This window comes from Peromyscus leucopus, chromosome 1, assembly GCF_004664715.2.
Source record: "Peromyscus leucopus breed LL Stock chromosome 1, UCI_PerLeu_2.1, whole genome shotgun sequence".
In the NCBI taxonomy this organism is placed as follows: Eukaryota; Metazoa; Chordata; class Mammalia; order Rodentia; family Cricetidae; genus Peromyscus; species Peromyscus leucopus.
In genome coordinates this window covers 174710275-174736593 of record NC_051063.1, presented here as the reverse complement: position 1 = coordinate 174736593, position 26319 = coordinate 174710275, and the positions used below count along the sequence as shown (strand labels likewise).

Genomic DNA, 26319 nt, shown 5'->3' with positions numbered 1-26319 from the left:
ACTTTAAGTGTTTCGAGCCATTTTTTTCTAACTTTAAGTTGTCCCTTTCACCTTTTGCCTCTGGGATTTTTTTCTTACTTCTGTAACCTTACTTTTACCTCATGTCTGGCTGGGTGGCTAGGTGCTTGGCTGCTGGAGAGACAAAGAGTAATAAACAAGAACATTTTGTTGTATCAACATGACACTTGAATTTCCATAATGTCTGAGAAAGCTTTTTTTTTTTTTAAAGGATACAGCTCCTTTAACTGTTTCTGCCTGCTGGTAAGCCCTTGGACAGCCAGTAAGTTAAGTAGGAACAAAAAACTAAGAACAACCTGATAGACTCAGTCCAGGCAGGTCCAGTCCCCTCCTCCCAGATTGAGCCAAGCGTCCCTGTATAAGTCCCAGGTTTCAAACAGCTATCTCATGCAGCGAGCCCAGGACCTGGTACCACTGCCTAGATGCCTCCAAAACAGATCTCAGTCCTCGGGTGTGGCCTTGATGTGGAGGTGGTGGGAAAGGGGGGTGTGCTGGGGGGAAGGGAAGGGGGGCAGGAAGGGGGAGAACAAGGAAATCTGTGGCTATTATGTAGAACTGAATAGTATTGTAAAATAAAATTTAAAAAAAAATTAAAAAAAAAAACTAAGAACAAATGCTTGCTACAGCACAAGTATTGTCAGTCTAGAACTCTAGGATTGTTGAATGCAGTTTTCACCATGAACCTCTGACTGGGTGCCTGAGCTTTAGGCTTGACCTTCAGGACCTGAGATGTGAGTGGAGCCAGCCGACAAAGCCCTGGGCAGAGGTCCATGCTGCTTAGCAGTTTAAAGTTTGTTCATGCAGTCAAAATGGCTAAAAGATATGCATTAAGAAGGTCCAGATGGGAAACAATCTAAATGGGTTTCAGTGTGTTTTACAATGTATATAAGCTTAAGAAAGAAAGAAAAGGGGTATAGTCATTGAAAAAAATGAATAGTTTAAAAGCAAAATAAAGTCTTTAAAGAGAAAGTAAAATATAAAAGCCATGCAAGATGGGAAATACACAGGGAGTTTGAATCCTGCTGTGGGATGGTCTGTATGTCAAATGTGTTGCTCTGATTGGTCAATAAATAAAACACTGAATGACCAGTGGCCAGGCAGGAAGTATAGGCGGGAATAACAGAGAGGAGAATTGAGAGAACAGGAAGGCAGAAGGAGACACTGCCAGCTGCCGCCATGGCAAGCAGCATGTGAAGATGCTGGTAAGTCATGAGCCACGTGGCAAGGTATAGATTTATAGAAATGGATTAATTTAAGATATAAGAACAGTTAACAAGAAGCCTGAGCCATTAGGACAAACAGTTTAAAAAATATAACCATCTGTGTGTTTATTTTATAAGTGGGCTGTCGGACTGCTGAGGCTTGGTGGGACCCGGAGAGAAAACTCTCCAGCTACAGAATCCTGTATGTTATTGTGTTGATTTTGAATTTTTTGATTATTGAGAGGCAAAAGACAGCCGCTAGGAGACACGGGCTTGTGAATAGCACTGCTAAATTGAAGTAATCTAGATGCTTTAGGAATGCCTTAACTTTAAAAAGGAAGTAAAAAAATATATTTGTCAAATGAAAACCAAAAATGCTTTGGAGTTTTGTTCCCACAGGAGAGATGAGAGGCTGTGGATTCTTTCAGAGTTAATATGGATCAGGTTTGATCAGGTAAGACCTTCTGAATCTTGGCAGGTGATATCTATCAGCAAAGATTACTGCTGTTCTTCCCAGGACTTAGCCATTATCTAAAATTTTCTCAGGGGCAGGCAGCAGGAAGCAGTATGGAGAAAACTATACTAACATTCCCAAGAGTTGGGTGGTGTGGATGGTATTTGGCTATTTGTTGGTTATGGATGTTTGTTGTAACTTAAAGGAATATAGGACTATAAGATAAAAGACAACTGTTAACACAGATATTTTGCATTTTCAATGGATTTTGATATATTGATATAAATTTAAAGTTAATTTTGTTATATCATATGTATGTTTCTAGTGCTGTTTGTAGTATTGTGCTCATGTAGTTCATTTAAAAATGCAATTTATAAGTAAGAAATGAGGTAAGTGGTTAATCTATAATAATCAAAGACTTAGGTTTTCTAGGTTAAATAGGTATATTTTAGATACGTAAATGGGTCTTCAAACAAGTCAAAGTCCTATAGAATATGGCATTCAAAATGATTTGTTGACATAGTTTTTTTTTCATGACAATGAGACATATCTACTCGTGGCAGCACTAATTTACTTCAGAGATAATGGACATTGAAGAAACTCCTTATGAAGTTTGCTTTCACTGTGGCAAGGTCAGCCATGAGGCAAAGAAACTACAATTACCTTTGTCTGCTGACAATATGCTGTTCAGACTGGACATGCAGGACACGTTGGAAAAAGCCATTTGATCTTTGCCAAAACAAGGCAGGGCAGTCCTTCAAAACTCCTGCCTCACAGAAGAGCCTGTCAGATATTCTGCAAGACACAAAGAAGAGTGACTGATTAACTTTTCCAATACAAGGCAGGAGAGTCATTCAAATTTCCCGCTTCACTGAGAAGTTTTCCTGATACTATGGGTCTGTAGGCTGAAGATGGATGCACCAATGTTGCAGAGGAACTGTGAGTGACTGTCCAGGCAACAAGATGTCTCTGTTGTTAGGTAATATCACATCCTTCTTGGTCTTTAATGGAGTTAGAGACTAAATAATTAGTTTTGCAAATGGACTAAATATTGTAAGTTCTTACTTGATAATTGTTTTTCTTGTGGATAGTTTCTATGTTAAAGTTAAAACCTTTCGTTTTTACTTAGACAAACAGGGGAAATGTTGGGAAATAGTATTTTAAGGTGTGTTACTTTTACTTATGCTGCATTTGCTTAAGTCTGTGAAGCTGTGTTACTGTGTCTCCCTAAAACACCTGATGGTCTAATAAAGAACTGAATGGCCAATAGTGAGGCAGGAGAAAGGATAGGCAGGGCTTCAGGCAGAGAAAATATATAGAAGAAGAAATCTGGAGAAGAAAGAGAAGAGCCAGAGAATGAGAGGAGGACATCAGGGGTCAACCACCAGCTGCACAATCAGCAACAGAGTAAGAAAGAAAGGTTTACAAAAATAGAGAAATGCAGAAGCCCAGATGTAAAAGACAAATAGGTCAATTTACAGTTAAAAAAATGGCAAGAAACAAACAAAGATGGGCATCTATAATTAAGAATAAGTCTCCATTTGTGATTTATTTGGGTGCTGGGAGGCAGGCCCCCAAAAGAGCAAAAACAAACAACAACATAACTGAGGCCAAAAATTCTACCAGGGAACCCCTAGATCTGATAAGGAACATTAAGTGAATTGGCTGATTATAACAATAACTTTAAAAAACTATGTATATATGTATATGTATATAGCCAAATATAGACAAATCATAAATGGGCTGAGAAAAAAAAATCAGGGCTAAAAAACTCTTTGCAACATCCACAAATAGTACAAAATATCTTAGTGTAACTCTTTTTTTTTTTTTTGGTTTTTCGAGACAGGGTTTCTCTGCGTAGCTTTGCGCCTTTCCTGGAACTCACTTGGTAGCCCAGGCTGGCCTCGAACTCACAGAGATTCGCCTGCCTCTGCCTCCCAAGTGCTGGGATTAAAGGCGTGCGCCACCACCGCCAGGCTCTTAGTGTAACTCTTAAGTGTGAAGTTTTGAAAGACAATACTCCTCAAAAGGAGTGGCACTATTAGGAGGTGTGGCATTTCTAAAGTAAGTATGGTCTTGTTGAAGGAAATGTGTCACTGTGAGGGTAGGCTTTGAGGTCTCTTTTGTTTGCTCAAGCTTTGCTTTTGTGACAAACAGCTCATTTTCTGTTGCCTGAAAGATGTAGGACTCTCAGCTACTTCTCAAGCCCCATATCTACCTGCACATTGACATGATCTGTGACAATATGATAATGGACTGAACCTCTGAAACTGTAATTAAATATGTTCCTTTGTAAGAGTGGCCGTGGTCATGGTTTCTCTTCACAGCAATATAAATCCCAACTAAGACATCGAGCAAGTGAAAGACCTTTATGACAAGAACTTCAAGACGTTGAAGGAAGAAACTGGAGAATATATCAAAAGATAGAAAGATCTCCCATGCTCATGGATTGGTAGGATTAACATAGTAAAAAGGGTCACTTTACCAAAAGCAATCAACAGATTCATTGCAATTCCCATGAAATTTCTAACACAATTCTTCACAGATGTTCAAAGAACAATACTCAGATTCTTATGGAAAAACAAAAAACCCAAGATAGCTGTACAATAATGGAACATCTGGAGGGATCACCATCCCTGATTTCAAGCTCTACTATAGAACTATAGGAATAAAAACTATATTGTATTGGCACATAAACAGACAGACAGATCAATGGAAAGGAAAGAAGTGGGCATAGACACTGGGAGGAGAAGAGGGAGGAGAAACTGTGGTCAGGGTGCAAAACCAAACGAGCAACTGAAAACAACAACAATTAAAGAAAACAGAGTCTCAACCAAGTCAGGTCAGGATGTACATTTCTGTGAGTGATTGTCCACTGTGGCACTGTGGACAGCATCATACCTAAGCAGATGGTCCTTCTTGTATACAAAATTAGCTAACCATGAGCCTGGAAATGAGCCAGCAAACAGCATGTTTTCTGCATAGACTTCCTTCAGTGCTACAATGTAACACAGTCTCAGAAGGGAAAAGGACTCTACTTTCTCTCCTAGACTGCTGTTTTTCATGGTGTTTTTTTTTTCACAGTAAGAGAAAGAAATATAGAACAATGTGTATTAAATAAGAAACAAAGAGCCAAATGCAGAGTTAAAAGCCCAAGAGGTCAGAACAATAGCTAAGAGCTGAGACTTAAAACCGCTTTCTTAACCTTCACTGATGCTGCCATCCTTTCCCTGAGAAAGAGACCTACTTCCTGTGTGTCTGTCTTTTTATTGACTTTCTGTTCTGCCTTCTCATTGGTTGTAAACCCAACCATATGACCTTCTTATCACTGCCTATCTATAAAGACCACCAGGTCTCTATGGTTGGTATTGAGATTAAAGGCATGTGTCTCCAAGCTGGATATGTCCTTGAACACACAGACTATGCCTGCCATGTGATTGGATTAAGGGCGTGTGTCACCATCACTTGGCTTCTGCTGTGGATTGCCATTAGCTCTGACCCCCAGGCAACTTTATTTATTAACATACAAATAAAATCACATTTCAGGACAAATGAAATATCACCATAACACTGTATAAGGAAGACATGTGTATTTGAATCAATGTGATTTGTACTAAAGAGCAAACCCCCTCATCACCCTCTACACAAAGAGAAAATAGTATTCAGACAGCAGTGATTGGCCAAAAAGTGCATGTGCCACCCTCTACATTAGTGACCTCTTCTTCTTTTTAAAACCAGACAGGATTTCTCTGTGTAACCCTGGATGTCCTGAAACATGCTCCTAGACCAGGCTGGCCTGGATCTAAAAAATCCACCTGCATCTGCCTCACTAGTGTTTAGATTAAAGGTATTCCCAACCATGCCTAGCTGTGTCCTCTCCTTTTAATCTCAAGATAAATGTCCTAGTGAAAGACCCCAGCATACTAGCTTAGCCTAACGCCATTTCGAGTAAGGTCTGAAAAGCACGGGGTGTCTACGGCCGGGCCACCTGGCCCCAGAAAAGGGTACTAAAGGTCAGAAAAACAACTTGGAGCCAGACAGCAGGCGTGTCGAGCTCGGGGGGAAAAACCACGAGCTGTCCTGAGTTTGAACCTGGCCTCATTTGAATCGTCCAATCAGAACCCTGTAAACCGAGCTTCTCGTGCTCCTGCTGCCAGACCCTATAAAAACCCTCCACTCCAGCCCGTCGGCGCGCCAGTTCCTTGAGCCTCTTGAGGGAATGTGTCGCCCCGGGTACCCGTGTTCCTGAATAAAGCCTCTTGCTGTTTGCATCTGACTTATGGTCTCGGTGTGATCTCTGGGCAAGGGTCTCTCCAGAGGGAAGACTACCTTCGGGGGTCTTTCACTAGGACTTTCCTCTGAAATTCCCTGAGCACAAGGCTCCTCCTGAGAATGCCCTTCCTCTGGATTCACACTACTTTCAATGTTATTCCAGGGCTTCCAAGACAAATTTTGAACCCAGTCTAGACTCATCCTGCAGTAGATGGAATTAGGAGTCCTGAAGAGCACAGTGGTCAGGATGACAGGCTCTGTATTCCATCTGTGCCAAACATATCAGAGAAGTTCACATTAGGCTTCTTGACCATGCTTGTTATAGTCCTAGACATGACATTGCAGTTCTCCCAGTTATCTCCAGGGGGTGATAGCAGGTTATGTGCTCAATGCTCCAAAAATTGTTTCCAAAACCATGACCTAGCAGGTTGTTTTCCATCCCTGTTCCTACTAACCTTGTGATACCTCCCTAGATTCTTCTCTGACCCACTGGCTCCTTCCTTTGTTTGAGAACACCTTTCTGCATGAGGACAGTAAAGGTCTCCTCTTTCCTAGCATCTCTCATAGTGGAAGACAAGATTACCATGAGGGAATCATCTAGGAAAGGGCAAAAGTGATCCAGGAAGATAAAAGAGGACATATGCACAACCAACACAGAATTCTAGAATATTGTCTTGAAAACATCCATAGATTTAGGGAGTGATCTCCTATGCCAATGCATTCAAGACAGTGAGGCTACCTGGAAAACAGGACCCCAAGAAAGATACGGGGATCACCCAATGATGGAGAAATGGATGAGATATACATGAACAGCCTGGACATGAGTGGGAGCAATGAACAGCTAGTGTCGAGGGAAAGAGAGCGGGAGATCCCAGCTGGATCAAGAACAGAGAGGGAGAACAAGGAATAGGAGACCATGGTAAATGAAGACCACATGAGAAAAGGAAGAAACAAAGTGCTAGAGAGGCCCACAGAAATCCACAAAGATACCCCCACAAAAGACTGCTGGCAATGGTCGAGAGACAGCCGGGACTGACCTACTCTGGTGATGGGATGGCCAAACACCCTAATAGTTGTGCCAGAAACCCCATCCAAGGACTGAGGAATCTGGATGCAGAGATCCAAGGCTAGGCCCCAGGTGGAGCGCTGGGAGTCTAATTAGCTAGAAAGAGGAGGGTTTATATGAGCGAGAATTGTTGAAACCAAGGTTGGATAAAGCACTGGGACAAATAGCCAAACGAATGGAAACACATGAACTATGAACCAAAGGCTGAGGGGCCCCAACTGGATCAGGCCCTCTGAATAGGTGAGACAGTTGATTGGCTTGATCTGTTTGGGAGGCATCTAGGCAGTGGTACCAGGTCCTGGGCTTGCTGCATGAGATAGCTGTTTGAAACCTGGCTCAATCTGGGAGGAGGGGACTGGACTGAGTCTTTCAGGTCGATCTCAGTCCTTGGGGGTGGCCTTGATCTGGAAGTGGTGGGAAAGGGGTGTGGGCTGGGGGGAAGGGGAGGGGGGCAGGAAGGGGAGAACAAGGAAATCTGTGGCTGTTATGTAGAATTGAATAGTATTGTAAAATAAAATAAATAAAATAAAAATAAAAAAAGAAAACATCTATAGAAATATGGAGCCCACAGTTCTTTCAAGGACACACAGGTCACTTCTTCCCCAACACTGAACATATGAAACTCCTCACACAACTTCTCCTGGGCTTCCCCCCCTGGATCATTAATTTGACTGGTGATATCAGTGATAAAGAATTGATCTTCATTCCTAGTCATCACTCAGCTGGTTTCTTTCCAGCCCTTAGAGACATTTCAGTCACCTTCCTTCAGGGATCCAGTAAATACCACCTTCTCAGAGCATTGAGAACACAGGGTAGACTGGATATTCAACTGTGACTCTGTATTACAAGGACATATAGGCATGATGGAGGCTCCTTCTTTAGTGCTGACAGACCCAAGGCAAGGACACAACAGATATCAGACCAGGGATGAGCCATTGTTCTCTGAGGGCATGGGGGTGGCTTATCAGCCTTGTTGCTCAATGTGTTGCTTGGAGGAGAAACATAAAAGGCAGTTGAAAGGGATGTGGGGCAGCACTGAGTGTGGAAGTGATTGAGCAATGCCTTGGACTCAAACCCCATTACTCACAGTCTGTTGGATTCTGGACTGTCTGAGAAAAATCTCAGCCCAGAAGGAGGAAGAACAGCAGAATCTGAGTTCTGTGTTGGAGCTGAGGCCCTTCTCCTCAGAGGAAGGACAGCAAGTGAGAAGATTAATGAAGAAGTCCTCTGTGATTCTCTGCAGTGGGTGTACTCCCTGGCAGGGGCTGATCACAGGTAAGGGTACTCACTCTCTGACTGTGTGGGGATGTGAAGTCAGAGGCAAGGTGGAGTCTACTAAGGGAACAGAATCTTGAGAGTAGACTCAAGTTTTCTGTTTGCAGTCATGGGGCAGAAGGTACAGTGAGGGACAGAGGCTTGGCAGCCTGAAGCTCTCAGAGGACAGCAGGTGATGATGGTAAGGGAGAAGGCTCAAACACTCCATGTTCACAGTGAGTTACATTGGCTGCAATGTTCTGAAGACAGCTATTCCCAACCATGGCAGTGTGATCCTCCAAACAGAAATCAAACAGGGGAGGGCTAGTGAGATGTCTCAGTGTGTGAAGTTATGACAACCTGAAGCCATGTTTCAAAAAACCACCACTTAAACCAAAACCAAAAATAAAAAAGAACCAACCAAACAAAAAAAAGTCTAGAGGACTTGATAGCAATATATCTGAAATATGAAGCCATGGGTTGACTAAAATCACAAGGGGAACAGAGAAAAAAATCAGAAAGTGAGAACTCTCCAGAGGCAGATTTCAGAGAGGCATTGCTCCTCACACCAAATACTCTGTAAGGAGGATATAGGACATTGATAGGGGAACCAAGCAGATACCTCAGCAGAAAATTCCTTAGAGAGTTAGTGCCACACTGAGACACTCTGAGACAATGGATGTCATGTTGATTATGTCTGTGAGTTGGGTCCACCCCTACTCACACACCAAAGCTGAGTGCTGATCACACTTGTTTAATATTGGTGGTTTTTCTCAATTTCCTTCTAGCCTCCCTGTTAACCTTCTGGCTCCTGTCCATCACTGCCACTGTAAACACTGAATCAATGCCACTCCTTGTGGCTGAAGGAGAAAACATCCTTTTCCCTGTCCAAGATCTTCCAGAGAATATTATGGCCGTAGCCTGGTTCAAAGGACAAACAAAGATGACACAAGGAATTGCATTGTATGCACTGCATAGTGATTTAAGTTGCCCAGGTTCTGTGCACAGTGGTAGAGAGACAATATATCGCAACGGATCCCTGCTGCTAGAAAGGGTCACCCAGAATGACACAGGATTTTATACCCTGCGAACCTTTAATAGACACAGAAAAATCATGTCAGCAACATCCATTTACCTCCATGTGCATGGTAAGTGAGTCATTGTGAATTCTGTGAGCTGGTGAGGTTCATTTCACTGGACACATATGGAAGGGAGGTCTGTGCCTACCTTCCCTATGCGTTGTGATCCCATATTGGGTTTGAACATTTAGTGAAGGACACACATGGTATAGAATAATAGCAATAGATCAGAATCCTTCATTTGACTTTACCTTGCACATAGGTGGATGCATGATGGGTAACTAAGCCAAGGATATCTGCTTTTGTCTAGACTCCAGGGGTTCCTACTAGGAATGTTTCCATGAGAAAGACCTCAAGGGAATCAGCATTGTGCCTCATTGAGGAAAACATGGGATCCTCCCAGAGATATGAGTGCCAGGATGCCCTGTCTCCAGACCTTTGTCTCATACTCAACTACAGGTGTCCATGAGAAACATTTTATACATGTTGGAGTTTCACTTCCTGATGGCAGGGAACAGTGCTCCCTAGTAGTCATAGGCTTGTGATGTGTGGAGCCAGGCAGTGTGCTGTCCTGAGAACCTTGGTTGGGATATGTCCCTTGGCTATTTCTTCAGAGAGTCAGCAGGAGAGCATAGCTCAACAGTTATCCATGCCATCAATTAACTATTCTGTTGGGAAAGTGAGATTTCACATGATGGTTATCGTCCCCAAGGAGAGGGACCGAGGACACAGGTTCTCCTGACAATTGCTTGTTCTCTGGGTCCAGCTTGGGGAAATATCTCCTGCAGGAAAATGGCTACAGGCTATCCTGATCTGAGTTTCCCAGACATGAACTATAGTTCCCTTGATCATCAGTGATGTTATTGGGACACACAATGGACTGGCAGAAAAGTATTTGCCTGAATCAGGAACTTACCTAGTAGCCTGGTTCCACTCCTGTTTTTACAGACCTGGAAATCATGGTCACAGCATTCTCAGACCTACTGACTGCTTAATGTGTCTGCTGCACTGCCAGGAGATCATGTTGTTTCCCACTTTATGTATTTCCTTTGTAAAATACACAATATCCAAGGGGAATCAACTGTATAGAGGTCCAAGGCTTCTCAGGCATTCCATGGAGCACATGGGCAAACTCATTACACAGCTCAGCAAACAGAGGAAGCAAGAACATGTTCCTGAAAATCTTGCACAGGATGAAGGAGCTCACAGGCTTTTCCCAGGAATCAGGTCACCTCCTTCCACACACCCAATATGTAAGACTGCTGTCACATCCTGGGCCATTGACCTCAGTCAGAACCCTGCCTGACGGTGACTCCAGTGAGAATAGAGCTGTTCTTTCCCCCACACATCACTCAGCTGCTCCCTTTGGATCCTCACAAGCAGTTTTGTCACCTTCCTGCTGGGAGCAGATTCCATGTTTCCAGAGAAGACTGAGTGCTCAGCAGGTTTTTTTTTTAATCACACAGTTGTGCAGATATTCCATTTTTGATGCTGACAAACCTAGGCCAGAACATAGCAGAGTGCAGTTCCAAGGTCAGCTCCTATTATCTCATGTCACAGGGATGGGCATTTCACTCAACACTCACTCTGTTTTCCACATGATAGAGACATAAAGACAGAATTGGGAAGGAACACAGTCTCATCCTCAGCCCATGGGACTCTGAGAGGTGCTCCTTACCTAGGAAGAGGCTCAGCTCAGGGGGGAAGGGCAGCAGAGCTTGGGAACTGTGCTCGAGCAGAAATTCCTGAGAGGGAAGACAGATCAGCCTATTGAGACAATGGATGCCCCTTTGCACTCTTCTGCAAAGGGTGAACCACATGTCAGGGGCTTCTGCTCACAGATGGGGAGAAAAGGAGTTGACAGTGTGAGGAGAGGACTGACATACACTCTGGAGTCTACTGAGTGTCACAAGGATATGAGAGGAGTCTCAGTGTTTATAGGGGAGAAAATACAGAATGGGAATGAGGCATAGCATTAGGATACTGTCATTGGATATTGAATATTAAACAGTAAGGGTGGGGAAGACACTGTTCTTTCAAGATGTTATTAAGCATGACCACAATATTCTGAAGACTGATGCTCTCAGCTTGATAGCCCAAATAAAAATCAAGCTTGGGTGGATCAGTGACATGGTACAATGGATATAGGCATTTACTTCACTCTCTAGCAAGCTGAGAACAATGAACAGAAGTCCTCTGATCTCTACTAAAGTACTATGTCCTGTTCCTGCCAACCCACTAAATTAGCCTTTACACTACTCACACACAAGTATAATATGTAAACAAGTGTAAAAAAATTAAAGGAAATGGAATGAGTCAATACTGTATCCCTAAACCTATGAGTTTCTTAAATAAATCCATGGACATACAGGGTTCTGGGAAATCACTCATTCATTTATTCATTAATTCAGTCTTCACAAGCATCAGACTCTTTTCTAGGCATCATTTAAAACATATAAGACAACTCATGGTTTTTATGAGGTCCTAGTTTGAGTGGACCTGAAGTAAAGAAAGATAGAAGGTAAATTCAGGTGTTGGCTACAACCCCAAGAGGAACAAAACAAGTTTAGAGAGTGAAGACACAGGGTCTGTAGGGAAAGAGGTCAGGCAGGCATCACTGCAACACCAACCAACTGTAAATTTTAGCAGAGATCTGATGGCAGTAATACAGGGCAATGTTGACAACTGAAGAGAGAGATACATATAGTGGAAATGATAAGTATGGGGACATTGAGAAGATAAAGGTCATTTGCAGACCTCCACCAAGTAGGACAGAAAGACACTCACCCATAAACCTGGGCTGAGGAATGGACACAGCTGCTCAAGACACAGGGCCTCATCTTAGTCAAATACAAATGTCACAATTTAGATGGATCTCTCTCTTCCCTTTTAGCTTTCCTTTGGAAGTGTGGGCACCTTGCTACCTCTGCCAAGCCCACTATTGAATTAGTGCCACCCAGAGTTGCTGAAGGGGGAAGTGTTCTTCTACTTGTTCGCAACCCCCCAGAGAATACTTTAGGCTTTGTCTGGTTCAAAGGAATGACTGAGTTCAAGAATCTTGTGGCTGCCAGATTTCTATTAGACAGGAAATCAATTGTGTGGGGGCCTGCATACAGTGGCAGAGAGATGTTGCACAGTGATGGATCCTTGCTGCTACGTGGTGTGACTCAGAAAGATTCTGGACTCTATACCCTAAGAATTCATAGAACAGATATGGGAAATGAAGAAACACAAGTGCAACTCCACGTGTACAGTAAGTGATTCTCTGTGATTCTTCAGTGCTGGATGGGGCTTAGACACACAGGGCTGTCATATCTGGCCTACCCTCCCTGCCCTCTGCCCTATGTACCTATGCAAGTTTGAACACTTAATGCAGGACACACTGGTAGAGACAAATGTCCGTAGATCTTCTTCCATCTTCTGACTCCACCTGCATCAAGGAAGACCTTGATGGAAATTAACTCAGCCTAAGATGTCATAGTCAGCTCAGGATCTTGAAGCTCTAGACCAGGGAGCCCTGAATCCTGTTTTCTTTCCAAATCTGGACTAAAGTGATGCAGGGGAGCATTTTTCTAGTTCTCTAGTCTTACAAAGCTGATAGGGAACAATGGTTTTAAAGCATTCGTGTCAAACTGGGGTATTTATTAGTTCCCAATTGAGAGTGTCATAAATAAAATTCATGAACTGGTGAAGAGACCATGGAGAAGTGCTTCCTATTGGTTGCTCTTCATGCTTGCTCAATCAGCTCTCTTTTATTACCTAGGACTCTTAGCTCGGGGCTTAAACTGCCTACATTGGTCTCAATCCTTTTGCATCAATTACCAATTTAAAAAATGTACTAGGGTTTTGCCCATTGGCCAGTCTGGTGGTGGGCAGTTTTCAGGTGAAGCCTTATTTGGCAAAATGACTGTAACTTGTGTCAAGTTGATATAAAACCAGCCATCCTAGTACCCAAACCTTTTAAAGATCCGAGCCTGCCTTGAAGATCAAACTGCGCACTGCCCCCAGAAAGCCCTAGACTTGACAGAGCAGCAAATACATCTATTAGGTGGCATCAAGGATTGAGTGTTACCTCAAAGGAAACTGAAGGAAAAAAAATCTATAAAATTAAAATTCCAGGCCTGTTGAGTTCAGGGGAAGCATCATCTCAAATGATGTACCCAGTGTACTTGAGTATGTGTAGTGTCTGACTGAGGGCAGTGAAGGAGCAGCCATGTAGACACCCAAGGGGACAGTTCCATGCAGTGGACATGACACCTTCATGGACACTGTTGGAAAGGAGGAGGTCTTGTTTCTGCTCTTTATTAAGTTGGACACACACACACACACACACACACACACACACATCTGCAACTCTAGGCTGAGTGATGAATCCATCTGCTCAGGATGGAGGTCACCATCTTTTCACCAAGCACAATGATCCCATTGTGATGGCTTTTTTTCTCTTTTCCCTCCCAGCTTCCCTTTCTCTCTTCTGTAACCCTCTCACATCCTCCCAACTCATGATCCAAGTGGTGCCTCGGTATCCTGCTGAAGGGGAAAGCGTTCTTCTACAAGTTCATAATCTTCCAGAAGACCTGATATCCTTTTTCTGGTACAAATCAAAGTATAGTACCTTCGCACTTAAAATTGTAGAATACAGTGGTGACATGAATTCCATCTTGTGGTGGCCTTCACATGGGAGAAGATGGATGGTGTATGAAAATGGATCCCTGATGCTCCAGGATGTCACTGAAAAAGATGCAGGATTGTACACACTTGAAGTTTTAAACAAAGATTTCAATATTGAAAAAGCATTTGTAGAATTTTATGTAAAGAGTAAGTGACTCTCTATGGTCTCTAACTGCTTGGTATTGCTTACTCTACCTTATACACTGAACTATCAGGATTGGGCTGTGCCTGCCCTCCCCTCTACTATATTGTCTCCCCAATGGGGTTGGGGCCCTTACTACAGAACACACACTAGTCTGGGTAGACAAACTAATAGATCAGAACCCCTCACCTGTCATTACCTCTACAGAGGAGGACCTGTGCTGGGTAAACTCAGCCCCAAGGTGTCAGCTGCAGCCCAGACACTTGGAGTTCTCACCATGTACATGTCCCCAGAAAGACTCTATGGGAGTCAGGCAGTTCCTGGCTGATGAAGCCATGGGGACCTTACAGAGAACACCAGGAATCTGCGACTCCAGTGCTTTGCCCCTGTTTGGACTCAAGGTGACACTGGGGAGATTTTTGAAACTATTTGTTTAGATTTCCTGTGAGAGCTGACAGGGAGCAAGGCTTTACTGACTGTCCAAGTCATGGGACTGTCACATAGAGTGTAGAACCAGCTGTGTACTGCCATGACAGTTGCAGTTAGGTAGGTCACCTGTGCCTCTCCTTCTCCTGAGGCTCAGTGGACAGGTGTCTGGGCCATTAGCCTATAGTTCTGATGGGCTTGAGACTTTACAGGAAGGTCAAGACACCAGGGAAGAAACAGAGGCAACAGCTACTCCAGGTTGCTCCTTCACCTCAGGGGTCCAGCCTAGGACATTCTCTTCTGCAGGTGAATAGTAACAGATGCTGCTGATGTGAGCAGCTCCCCATCCCAAGGTCAGAACATTGCTCATACTAAGCTTAACTCATGGACACAGCCATGATCATGCACTCACTGTGTGTCCTATTACAGGGATCCTGAGACACAGGAAACAGTGCCTGAATTAGGGTCACACAGTCCCTGAGTGGCAGATCCAAAGTATAATGTATTTCTATAGTCACAGTTCCAAATTCTCCCCCTGGAAGATTTATAAAGTACGAACTAAAGGTGGCCTGGTTGAACTCTTTGGACTTCTGTCATTTGGTACCCTCTTCTGTTTCTTTACAGAATATGTGACACAGCCCTTTCTGAGAATCACTGATACCACAGTCAGAGGACGTAGATCTGTGATCTTCACGTGCATTTCACCCGACACTGACATCTCTATTCGTTGGATCTTCAATAACCAGAATCTGCAGCTCACAGAGAGGATGACTCTTTCCCCAACGAAGTGCGGACTCAGAATAGATCCTGTTGGGTATGAGGATGCTGGAGAGTATCAGTGTGAGGTCTCCAACCGATTCAGTTTGAAGACCAGTCTCCCAGTCTGGTGGCCATGATGAGTGAGTGATCTCTCCTCTCATCCCACAGCAGAATGGGGACCTTTACTTATCAATGGGGTATAAAATAGAGAATAGTTTTGTGGTGGAAATGATTAGTTACTACTCAGCTACAGCCAGAATGGTGACTCATACCTATAATCCAGCCATACATGTCTGTACAAGGGAAGGCCAGGATTTAAAGTGCGGTTATTATAAAAGGAAAATAAAGACATCAGTATGATAAGCAAAAATAAAAGGCATTAAGAGCTTAGGTTGTGGTTGAAATATATATCAGTTCTTCTGAATTCATGGAAACTAATTTCAGGATCCCTTAATTTTTTGGATGCTCTGAGTCTGCTGTGAAATTGGTGCATTTTTTTGATTTAGAAAAACATCCTCTCATATGCTCAAATACATTCCTTGCTTAACTAATTCACCTAGGTCCAATGCTGCCTGCACACCAGTCATCCATGTGAAGTGAGGAAGAGTGACAGGAGAAGGGTCTGCCCATGATTCACTGTGGACATAGCTGGTTTCTAAATAGCTATGATCCACAGTTTGTTTGATACACAGATGTAAAATCCTTCATGTATGGGCTGGTCGTGCTGTTTTCATTCTGAAAGTGGCATTCACAGTGGGACCTTGCCCATGAGTGTTTCCTGTTAATACGTATATCTTTACTTTTTATTTTCCTCTCATTTATTACATCCTGACCACAGTTTCTCCTCCCTCCACCCCTCCCTTAACCTCACTTCTTCTCTACCCCAGATCCACTTCTCTTCTGTTTCCTCTCAAAAAAATGAGCAGACTCCCAGGGACATCTACAGAACATTGCATGGCAAGTTACATTAGGCTTGCCACTGACACTCATATATGAGCTCAGAAAGCAACCAAGTAGGAAGAAAAGGGTCTAAAGGGCAAGCAAAAGAGTCAGAGATGTCCCCACTTCCACTATTAGGAGTTCCACAAGAATAGCCATTTACATTACCATAACTTATATGCTGAGGCCCTAGGTCAAACTCATACAGGGTCCGTGATTATCAGTTCAGACTCTGTGATCCTCTACAAGCCCTGCTTACTTGTTTCTGTGTTCCATGTTTCCATGGAGTCCTTGTCCCCTCTAGTTCCTACAATTCACTGTTCCCCTATTCTCTGAGGTTCCTCTGGTGCTGCCAAGTGTTTGGCTGTATGTTTCTGCATCTGTTCCCAAATGTTGTTGGATGATGCTTCTCTATTGACCATTAGGCTTGACACTGATCTACTAATAATAAGAATATTATTAGTAATTATTTCATTGAAATATTTTTCTGGTCATATTTGGTTTGTTCCTGAATTTCTGGGCTGGCCACCATCTGGTTCCTGGCTATCCAGGCAGTGTCAAGGTCTGGGCTCCCTCTCATGGCATGGGCTTTAATTTGGAGCAGTCATTGATTGGCTACTCTCACAAGTTCTGTTCCACCATTACACCAGTACATGTTTCATGAAGGACAGATTGTATAGGTCGAATGTTTTGTGGGTGGATTGGTATCCGAGTCCCACCATTTGAAGTCTTCTGTTGTTGTAGAATATGGCAGGTTCAGGCTACCTTTCCCTCACTACTAGGATTCTTTACTAATGTCACTATTGTAGATTCCAGGGAATTTCTACTGTAGTAGGTTTCCACATTGCTCCCCAAATGTCCCACCATTCCAGTCATTACTCCAAGTCCTCTCTCCTTCCATCCCACCTTACCCTACCTGTTTCCTCCTGTCCCTATCCCCACCTTCCCTCAGTCCATTCACAAAATCTTTTATGTTTCTTCTTTCCAGGGAGATGCATGGGTTCCTGTATCTTGAGTCTTCCTGGTTACTTAGGTTCTCTCTCTATGTATGTGACAAAACAGGACATCTAATTGCTTGTGTGCAATATTAGTTACCGTGGTAGATCTCAGGTGGGTATGTTTGTTCACCAGTTTCAGAAACTTCTGTAGAATCTTTAGGATTTTCCACAAATAAGTTCATGTCATCAGCAGATCTATTTTACAGCCAATTAATTGATCACATTTTTATTAACTTGTGTTGCCTAATTGTTCTGTGTAGGACATCTAAGAGAATATTGAAGAAAAGTGGCCAATGCAGCATCCTTGTGTTGACACTGGTCTTAGAGAGAAAACTGTCAGTCTCCCCACTGACTACTGAATTGGCAGTGCTTTTCACATGTGCCCATAATGCAATTGCTTCTCTTCTACCCATAGTTTGTAATTTCCATCATTAAAAATTATTCACTTTTGTCGAATGTCTTTATTGAGTCAGTCTTATGAGTTATTCATGGAATCAGTTTTATGTCTCTTCATGTTACTGCAGTTTCTGGGCTTCTAGGTATTTTTCTGTTTTATGTAAGTCACTCTACAATTATCCCCATCACTATTGAATAGTCATGAAAATTTTATTAATCTGAAAAATGGACATCAAGTTCTCAAATTTCACTTTTAGTATTAACAATGTTACTCTTTTAAACACAAAACTAATCTAATAAAATATTGTTAATACCATTAATCACTTTGAAGAATTAAGTTTTTTTTTCTAGATTCCTTTTTGTTACAATGTATACTGTTTATAGTGTCCCCTCTCTCAACATTTCCCAGTTCCTCCCCACACCTCCTATAGGGGGAATCCACTCTTTTTCTTTCTCTCATTAGAGAAGAACAGGCCTCTAAGAGATAACAATGAAATATTGCAAAATAAAATATGATAAGATGAAACGAAAACTTTCATATTCATGTTGAACCCTGCCACCAAACAGAAGCAAAAAAGTCACAAGAGCAGACACAAGAGTCAGAGACTCACTTGTTCTCAGAGTGAAGAGTCTCATAAAAATAATAATCTAATAGCTATAGTATACATACAGAGAATCTGCTGCTGACTCATGTAACCTCTGTGCCTGCTGATCTGATGTGGAAACCTCTTCTCTGAAGACTAGACTTTATAGTACTTGAAGATTCTATGCAAGCCAGCAACAGAAAAGCAATATATTGTCCTACCCAGTTGAGATCCCTACAGATGACAACAATGACCAGCATGGCAAGATATCATTAAATGTGCAAGAATGGCAGTTATCACTTTGAGGTTGTGAAAAACAGTCTAATTGGACTTCAGGCTGTTCAAAAAGGAGGAAAATTATGGCCAGTACTAGAATGCAATCAACTGTACATGGATACTGTTTTTATGTATCCTAGAGGAGAACCTATAATGGCCATTTTTCCTAAACCAGTTTAATATCTAGGTTTGCTCTAAATACACATCATTATTCCCACAGACAAGTATAGCTCTATCCCTACACTAAAAAAGATGCTGATTTTTTTTTTTTTTTGCAGAGACCATCAAAGAAATCTAAACCTAATGCAAATGCAGTAAATAATGGAAAATTGGTGGTATATTTAGGAATGTTTTCCATAGGCTCACATGTTTTAATGCTTGGCCCTTAGGAAGTTGCACTGTGAGGAAGTGTGGCCTTGTTAGAGGAAGTTTGTCACTCTTGTGGTGGGCTTTGTAGTCTTATATGGTCAAGCTACTCCCAGTGTGGCACACAATCTCCTTCTGCTGCCTGATGATTAAGATGTGGAACTCTCATCTCCTTCTCCAGCACCATGCCTGCCTGCATGTCACCATGCTTTTTGCCATGAAAATAAGGACTAAATCTTTGAAAGTGTAAGCAAGCCACAATTAAATGTTTTCCTTAATAAGAGTTGCCATGACCTCAGTGTCTCTTCACAGGAATAAAACCCTAAGATAGACATCATTATGTATTCAGTACTACATGATCTATCTATAACACAACACTCTTGTTTGAGGTTCAGAGCACAGCTCAGAAGAGGATGGGAAATGCTGTTAAGAGGTAGAAGACCAGAATATCTACTGTGAGATTGTGTCTTCTATATATTACAGGGAAGCTACACCCAAGAAATTTCAACTTATGGCTGCATAAATAGACCTGAAAAAATGACAGCACCAACTGACTTTCCAGAACACATGGGGGAATCCTGAGAGACTCAACTCCTATATAAAGAGCTCCAGGTAATTAATGATTTCTGAGAGAAGGAGACTCAGTATTCTCCAGGGATGAGCACCTGATAAGTAATCAAATCCCACATGGTTAACCATAAACACCTACACACATACCCACATGGGCAACACTAAATGGACCCACCAGATTATATTTATATATTTATTAATTTACAATTAAATATATGTAATAATAATGACAATAAAAAAAGCCATGAAGTAGATAGAGAGTCAAAAGCTTAAGAGGAGGCAGAGTGAGATAGGATGGGATTGGAAGAATGTAAATAGAACATACATGTAGATTCTAAAAAATACTTTTGTAAACTATAAAATTAAGAGTGAAATTAAGAGAGAGCTGGGGAGAATGAGAGAATGAGAAATAGCTACCAAGAGAGTGAGTGATCCTGGAGGATAGCTGAGGAGCTTCTTCTAAAAGCACCCTCCATTTCTGGGCAATATCAATGAGCAGTCTTCTCCTGATCCCAGAACAAAGGAAAGGTCTGCTCTTTTATAAACTTTGAGTAGTAGTGGAGTTTTTCACACCAACTGATGTAGTTCAGTGTAGTGTAAATGACAAGGAACATGGAGGAGCCAGGTACTGTAAACAGAGTAATCTGGTCACATCACAGAGCAGTCCTATACTCTGTCCTGAAGTGAGCTACAAGAGATGTGGCCTAAGGGTGTGGGAACCTGGCCTAAAGCTGAAGACCTGTGTCCTGACATAAAGGTGAGGTGACCATGTACTGACAATGGATAAGAGGAGGCGAACTCAGAGAATAGCTGTAATTTTTTAAGATAAGAGTTTCAGAAGAAACTCAGAGTTTGTGCTTGCAGAGTATCAAGAAAAGACAGAGTGGGACAGCAGTTCAGCAGCAGGAAGCTCTTGGTGAGTGGGAAATGTTAAGAGAAGGGGGAAAATGCTGGACTGTTCCCTAGTCAAAGGTAATCACCATTAGCTGTTATAAATATATATATATATTTCCATTACCAAATAAAATTTATGTGTATTATTAGCTAGTACTTTATAATCAGTTCTTTTTTTTTCCTTTTATTTTATTTTACAATACCATTCAGTTCCACATATCAGCCATGGATTCTCTTGTTCTTCCCCCTCCTGCCCCCCTCCCCTTCCCAACAGCCCACCCCCGTTCCCACCTCCTCCAGGGCAAAGCCTCCCCTGAGGACTGAGATCAACCTGGTAGACTCAGTCCAGGCAGGTCCAGTCCCCTCCTCTCAGACTGAGCCAAGTGTCCCTGCATAAGCCAACTCATGCAATGAGCACAGGACCTGGTACCACTGTCTAGATTCCTCCCAAACAGATCAAGCCAATCAACTGTCTCACCTATTCAGAGGGCCTGATCCAATTGGGGGCCCCTCAGCCTTTGGTTCATAGTTCATGTGTTTCCATTTGTTTGGCTATTTGTCCCTGTGCTTTATCCAACCTTGGTTTCAACAATTCTCACTCATATAAACCCTCCTCTTTCTTGCTAATTAGACTCGCGGAGCTCCACCCGGGGCCTAGCCATGGATCTCTCCATCCAGATCCCTCAGTCATTGGATGGGGTTTCTATGAAGACTATTAGGGTTTTGGGCCATCCCACCACCAGAGTAAGTCAGTTCCAGCTGTTCCCAACTATGATAAGGTGACTCTCCAAATGAAAATCTTACCAGGAAGGGCTAAATAGATTGCTCAGTGGGTTAAGGCACTTGCTGCTATAAGGCTGATATGCTGAGTCATTCCACACGTTACATGTAGTTGAGGGATACACACAACTCACTCATGTTTGCTAACTTCCTTAAGTGTACAGTAGGATTTATTTCCTTTTTGGGTCTCTGAGAGAGTTGAAGATTAGATACCTATTGTTTTCCTTGTTAACAAATTCAGAAAAGAAACTAAAGAGGTGTAAAGTGTGTAAGTTTGAAAGACATCAAAAGATAGTTTTCAGTTGGTAATACAAGTTAGGTTACAAAGTGAGTTAAGTACATCTTGGACTTACCAAAATAGAATAGATAATAGAATATTTTCACTGAATTCATCAAGTGCAAATGGACTAGACATTGTTAGTGTATATATTGCCTGTATATATTGTATATAGTTATTGTACTTATTGTATATAGTTTTTCTTATGTTAGTTATAACTTCTTTTATTTTAGACCAGAAAGGGGAAATGTGGTGGTATTTTATATGTGCTCTAAGGAATAAGGCTTGTCTGGGGATCAGATGACAAAGTCAGCCACTATATTAAACACAGAGGTCAGGCAGTGTTAGCACATACCTTTAACCCTAGCATTTGGAAAGCAGAGATACATCTTGACCTCTCTGAGTTCAAGGCCACACTAGCAACAGAGCCAGGCATGGTTGGACATGCCTTTAATCCCAGCACTAATTAAACATAGAGGTCTGAAGGACTTTACAGACAGTCAGGAAGTAATAGAGCTGGGTGGAAAGAGAAAGTGATGTAGCTGGGTGGAGAGAGGAAGATGGCAGGGCACAGAATGGTATATAAGGTGTAAGTATATAGGAAGTATCTCTCAGGCTGAGAATTTCCTAGCAGTAAGAACTTGTAGCTGGCTTGGTCTATTCCTCTGATCTTTCAGCCTTTAAACCAATATCTGGTTCCGGGTTTTTATTAATTGGACTGTTTAGCTTTTTGTTTTATATCTTGGTCCAATCAGAGATGGCTGGGTCTGTCCCAGGGAGAAGCTGTGGTCTTTGGAAATTTTTCCCAATGTAGAAAAAGAGCAGTAAGGATTTAGACACCAGAGATGGGCCGGCAGTGTAGCTGCAGCCCCTACAATACTATCCTTTCATTTGAGTATAAAGAAAAATGAAATGTCGAAGGACCTTCATTTGAAAATTTTAGGACAAAATTCTCCTCCTGATGATACTCATTCTGTGGATGAACACAACAGCTAACTGTAGTCCAGCTTTCCTGTTGGGGACCGACTCTGGACAGCTGTGTCTTGAACCTTGTGTTACCTGCCACGATTTATCAAGCCTCGTGTAAATAAGAGGCTTTTAGTCCAACCAAGGAATGTAGGATTAAATAAACTTCTTTAAATCAGCTAGCTGCAGGGGCCTGGGACCAAAGCGACCTCCTGCTGACCCTCCTTAGGAATTTTTCTTTGTCCTCTCCTCACTCCTGCTCCCCCTCCCTACCTGAAGCCCTGTTTATAAGCTCTAACACCCAGTCAATAAACTGAGACCTTGACGCAACTCAGACTGACTCTGTCTTTCTTCACATGCTTGGTCTCCTTTCCCTCTCGCCCCCCATTGATTCCTAGGTGGTCCCTCCTCGAGACCCTCGAATAACCTGGCCTGCTGGATGGGACAAGTGGTGCCCGAACGTGGGGCTCGAGGCACGGCGGCTCACTACTGGACAGCAAACAGAAAACGGGGTCTGGCCAGACTCACTAGGGTAGAGGTGCCCCAACAGCATCACTCGTGCACCGCGGGCAGCCTTGAGGTAAGTGCCGTTCACTAATCAATGGGTAAAGTGCTCTCTAAAGAGGCTCTCTTCATTAAGGAAATGAAGATTTCAGGGAGAGGGGAATAAGAGTCAAAAAGAAAGAAAAAAAAAGATTTAATTAAGTTTTTCTATTTTGTGGAAGAAAAATGTCCCTGGCTGGTTATTAATGGCCCGGGCATCCACCCTTTGACGTGGAATAAAGTCAGAAAGGATATCAATAACTTGCTTAAGGACGGAGAGAATGTCCCCGAAGCATTCTTTAGTTTCTATGGAGTAATCAGAGATGTTTTATAGGATTCAGAAAAGGATAGTAGGGTGTCACATCTTCTGGCACTTGCTGAGGACCTATTAAATGATGTGTCCATCCCAGAAGACGGTAAGAGTGAGGTTGTCACAAATCACATTGAACAAAAGACCAAAAGACCCCACCAGGACCCTCAAGGGTCCAGAGGTTTATTGACATCTACTGGTAAGAGCGCTCTCTGTCTTGTCTCTGTCTCTGTCTTGTCTCGTTAAGTTTTGTGCCGGTCAACTGATTTGTACTTTGCAGGCTCTCACTGGGACAGACATGTCCGGACAGTGATCCTGGGAGGGAAAGAGAGACGTCTCATTCCCTGATTTGGGCAAGGGACCCCCTAGTCCCGAGCCATTTGGGGCCACCTCAGAGGTGACCATTTGATTTTAGGAGTCTCTTCCAGGGAGTGCTCAGGAGAGGAGCATCTTTGGGTACCTTTCCCCATGGTGGGAGGAAGTGCCACTTTGTATTTTGTCCCGGGAAATTGTTAGAGACATTTTGTGGGGTTTTTTGTATGTTTTATTGTGGTCATTTTTACTTTACACTCTGTTTCTCTTCCAAGAAATAAGGTACATGTCTGACTGACAGGGATGTGAAAGCCCCCTGATGTCTGTTTGATCAAGGACAGAGATCCTCGAGTCTGGATTGTTTTTGGTGTGATTGAGACTGGAGGGTCACTCTCCACAGAGCACATCAGGCTGTCATTGTTCTTGGAGCTTTGTTGGTTGTCTCGTTGAGGCAAAGTTTTTCTTCCGTGTGCCCTTGGTCTTGTGTGTAGTGTGTTAACTGTTCTCATTGTTGACTTGACTGTGACGGACGCTATGGGACAGTCCCCTTCTTCTCCACTAGACCTTTGCCTAGCCCACCAGAAGGATGTGTGAGCCACATTGGAGGGGCTTGCTTGCTGTGAGTGAGGCCATCATCATCTCAGTGCTGATGTGCCGGTACTTGGATTGTCTGTGTAAATGTCATCTGTTTCTGCTACTCACCTCCCTTATTTTCCCGGAGAGAAGGAGAGAGAGGCACAGCGAGGGCCACCTCCCTCCCTAGCTCTCTTGCTATCAGGACTTAGGCAGCTGGCTGCTCTCACGAGGGTGGGGGTGCGTGCTCTCGGTACAGGCGGGCTAAGATTCTCATGTCCTGCTCTGGACAGGACAATGGCTGCCTACAACTGACAAAACTGTGTGAACACTGAACAGAAAATCTGACTTTAGTCAGAGGAGTTAACAAAAACTTTTTTTCAGGAACACTGGCAGCCAAGGACATACTTTATGACCACTGCTCCCCCTCCCTTCTTTTTGTGATAACTTCAAAGTCTCTTCTGCCAGCCAGGAATTTCTCTTGTTAACCCTTCTCTGTCCTGATTGTGAAACCTCAGTAACCAACCCCCCCCCAACTTCATCCCCTACAGACAAAGAGAAGCTAAAACCAGGATTCTTAAATGTAGATAAGAACTTAGACACCTTTTTCCAGGTGGCTTTATCAACTACAGAAACTTAAGAAAACACAGAGTTAGGATATATGACCATCTGACAGAGACTAAGTGGTCATAAAACATCCCAAACTCCCCAAACTCCCCAAACCCGGGAGACAGCTCATAAAACTCCTAAACACGGTTGCTAAACAAATGAGAAATAAAGATAACATGAAAAACTACTGATATGAACCTAAAGAGGTACACGGGCGGTGGGAGATGAATTATGTGGTCTGTGCTAGCCTCACAAAGAAAGGCGTGCACTCCTTCCAACCTCCCAGCTGTGTGTGTGAGAGGTTTGGAACAAGCCCCCCCTGCCGAGGCTTGTAAACTTCATTTAAATAAACCTTGCTTTTGCATTCTGTACCTGAGGTCTCTGATGGCTTCTTTGGGGACTAGACCTGGGCATAACACTGATATTGCTTAAAAAAGAAATGTTAAATTACCAGTTCAAGATACTAGGAAAATTATACTTTTGTTTCCACAGGAAAAATAAAAATTTACATGGGTTTTGGTCATTTGAGTTCAATGTGTTATAAATACTTGCCATCATTTAAGAAAATTGGTTTCAAATTATTGTTGGTTAAAATAAAAGTTTAAATAAATGATTTTTTTGACTTGAGGAAGAAGTTTAAAATGTAAAAATTTAAAGGCTTAAGCATGTCATGAGGGTTTGAAAAAAAATAAAATGAAACTTTAAGGTCTAACTTTAAAGTTTAAGTAAACATGTTTTAGATTTCTTTCTGTTGCTATTCTGCTGTTACATGGAGACTCCAAAGGGTCATCATTTTAAAAATGTCTGTCTACTCTGCAGGTATGAATGAAAATGTGGCCACATGTATGTTTGGTTTTGAATGTCTGAGTTTGCATGCATGTCCTTTGTGTTAAGGAATACAAGTTAATACTAGTCATCTGGCTATCCAGATACTAGTTTAAAGCATAAATGGTTCTATTTAAATAAAAACAAACTGAGAGGTATATTTGACTAATATATCTATAGGAGAACAAATTAGCCTGGTCATTATTACCAAACTTAGAGATATTTTCAAGATTAGGCCTAGATTTGTTTGGCTCAGATACATTTAATAGATAATGGTCCTCAAACCTGTCAATGATCTGATGAATATGACATTTCAATTATTTGATTAAAAACTTACTATCGGAAACAGAGACTCCCAGCTCCCCAGCTCCTAGCAATGACTCCCAAGGTCTCCAAAGAAGATATGGAATGACAAGAAGATGCCACCTGAATTGCGAACAACACTGACCACAGGGCAAGATGCCCCAATGCAACGCCTGCCTCCAGGACCCAGCCCAGACTATGGACAAGTAGTAGGACTCTGTCAGTCTTCCGTGTCCCTATTCCACAGAAAAGGTACTCTGCCTTATGGGCTTGATGGTGGTAGAAGATTGATGTTGTTCTGACTGGTACCTCCAACGCTATAGAGACCTGGGTAGGGATTGATCACTGTGATTTATAGGATTGGAAGCTTCTTGGTCTGCACTCAGATATAGTTTATCCTTCTCAGATTTCTGATAGTACTGATGGCTAGCTCTAACTTTGTCAGCATGGCACCA

At 42.5% G+C, this 26319-nt stretch overlaps 2 protein-coding genes across 2 annotated transcripts in view; one reads left to right on the top strand and one right to left on the bottom strand.

Moving 5' to 3' along the window:
- Positions 1-26319, bottom strand: part of LOC114685891 (pregnancy-specific glycoprotein 22-like) — a 577069-nt gene that overhangs the window by 234882 nt on the left and 315868 nt on the right. The gene's annotated exons all lie outside the window — the stretch shown is intronic.
- LOC114685895 (pregnancy-specific glycoprotein 22-like) lies at positions 8060-16208 on the top strand. The gene is made up of 5 exons (XM_028860540.2): positions 8060-8287; positions 9055-9414; positions 12239-12598; positions 13804-14163; positions 15209-16208. Exons 1-5 carry the CDS (start codon positions 8071-8073, stop codon positions 15478-15480), a joined length of 1569 nt encoding a protein of 522 aa, XP_028716373.2. The 5' UTR covers positions 8060-8070; the 3' UTR covers positions 15481-16208.

Excerpts from the sequence above, each read along its gene's own strand:
- LOC114685895 (XM_028860540.2), top strand. The coding sequence starts at position 8,071 with ATGCCTTGGACTCAAACCCCATTACTCACAGTCTGTTGGATTCTGGAC. Across the intron at positions 8,288-9,054 it reads CTGGCAGGGGCTGATCACAG|CCTCCCTGTTAACCTTCTGG; the intron begins GTAAGGGTACTC and ends ATTTCCTTCTAG. Across the intron at positions 12,599-13,803 it reads AGTGCAACTCCACGTGTACA|CTTCCCTTTCTCTCTTCTGT; the intron begins GTAAGTGATTCT and ends TTTCCCTCCCAG.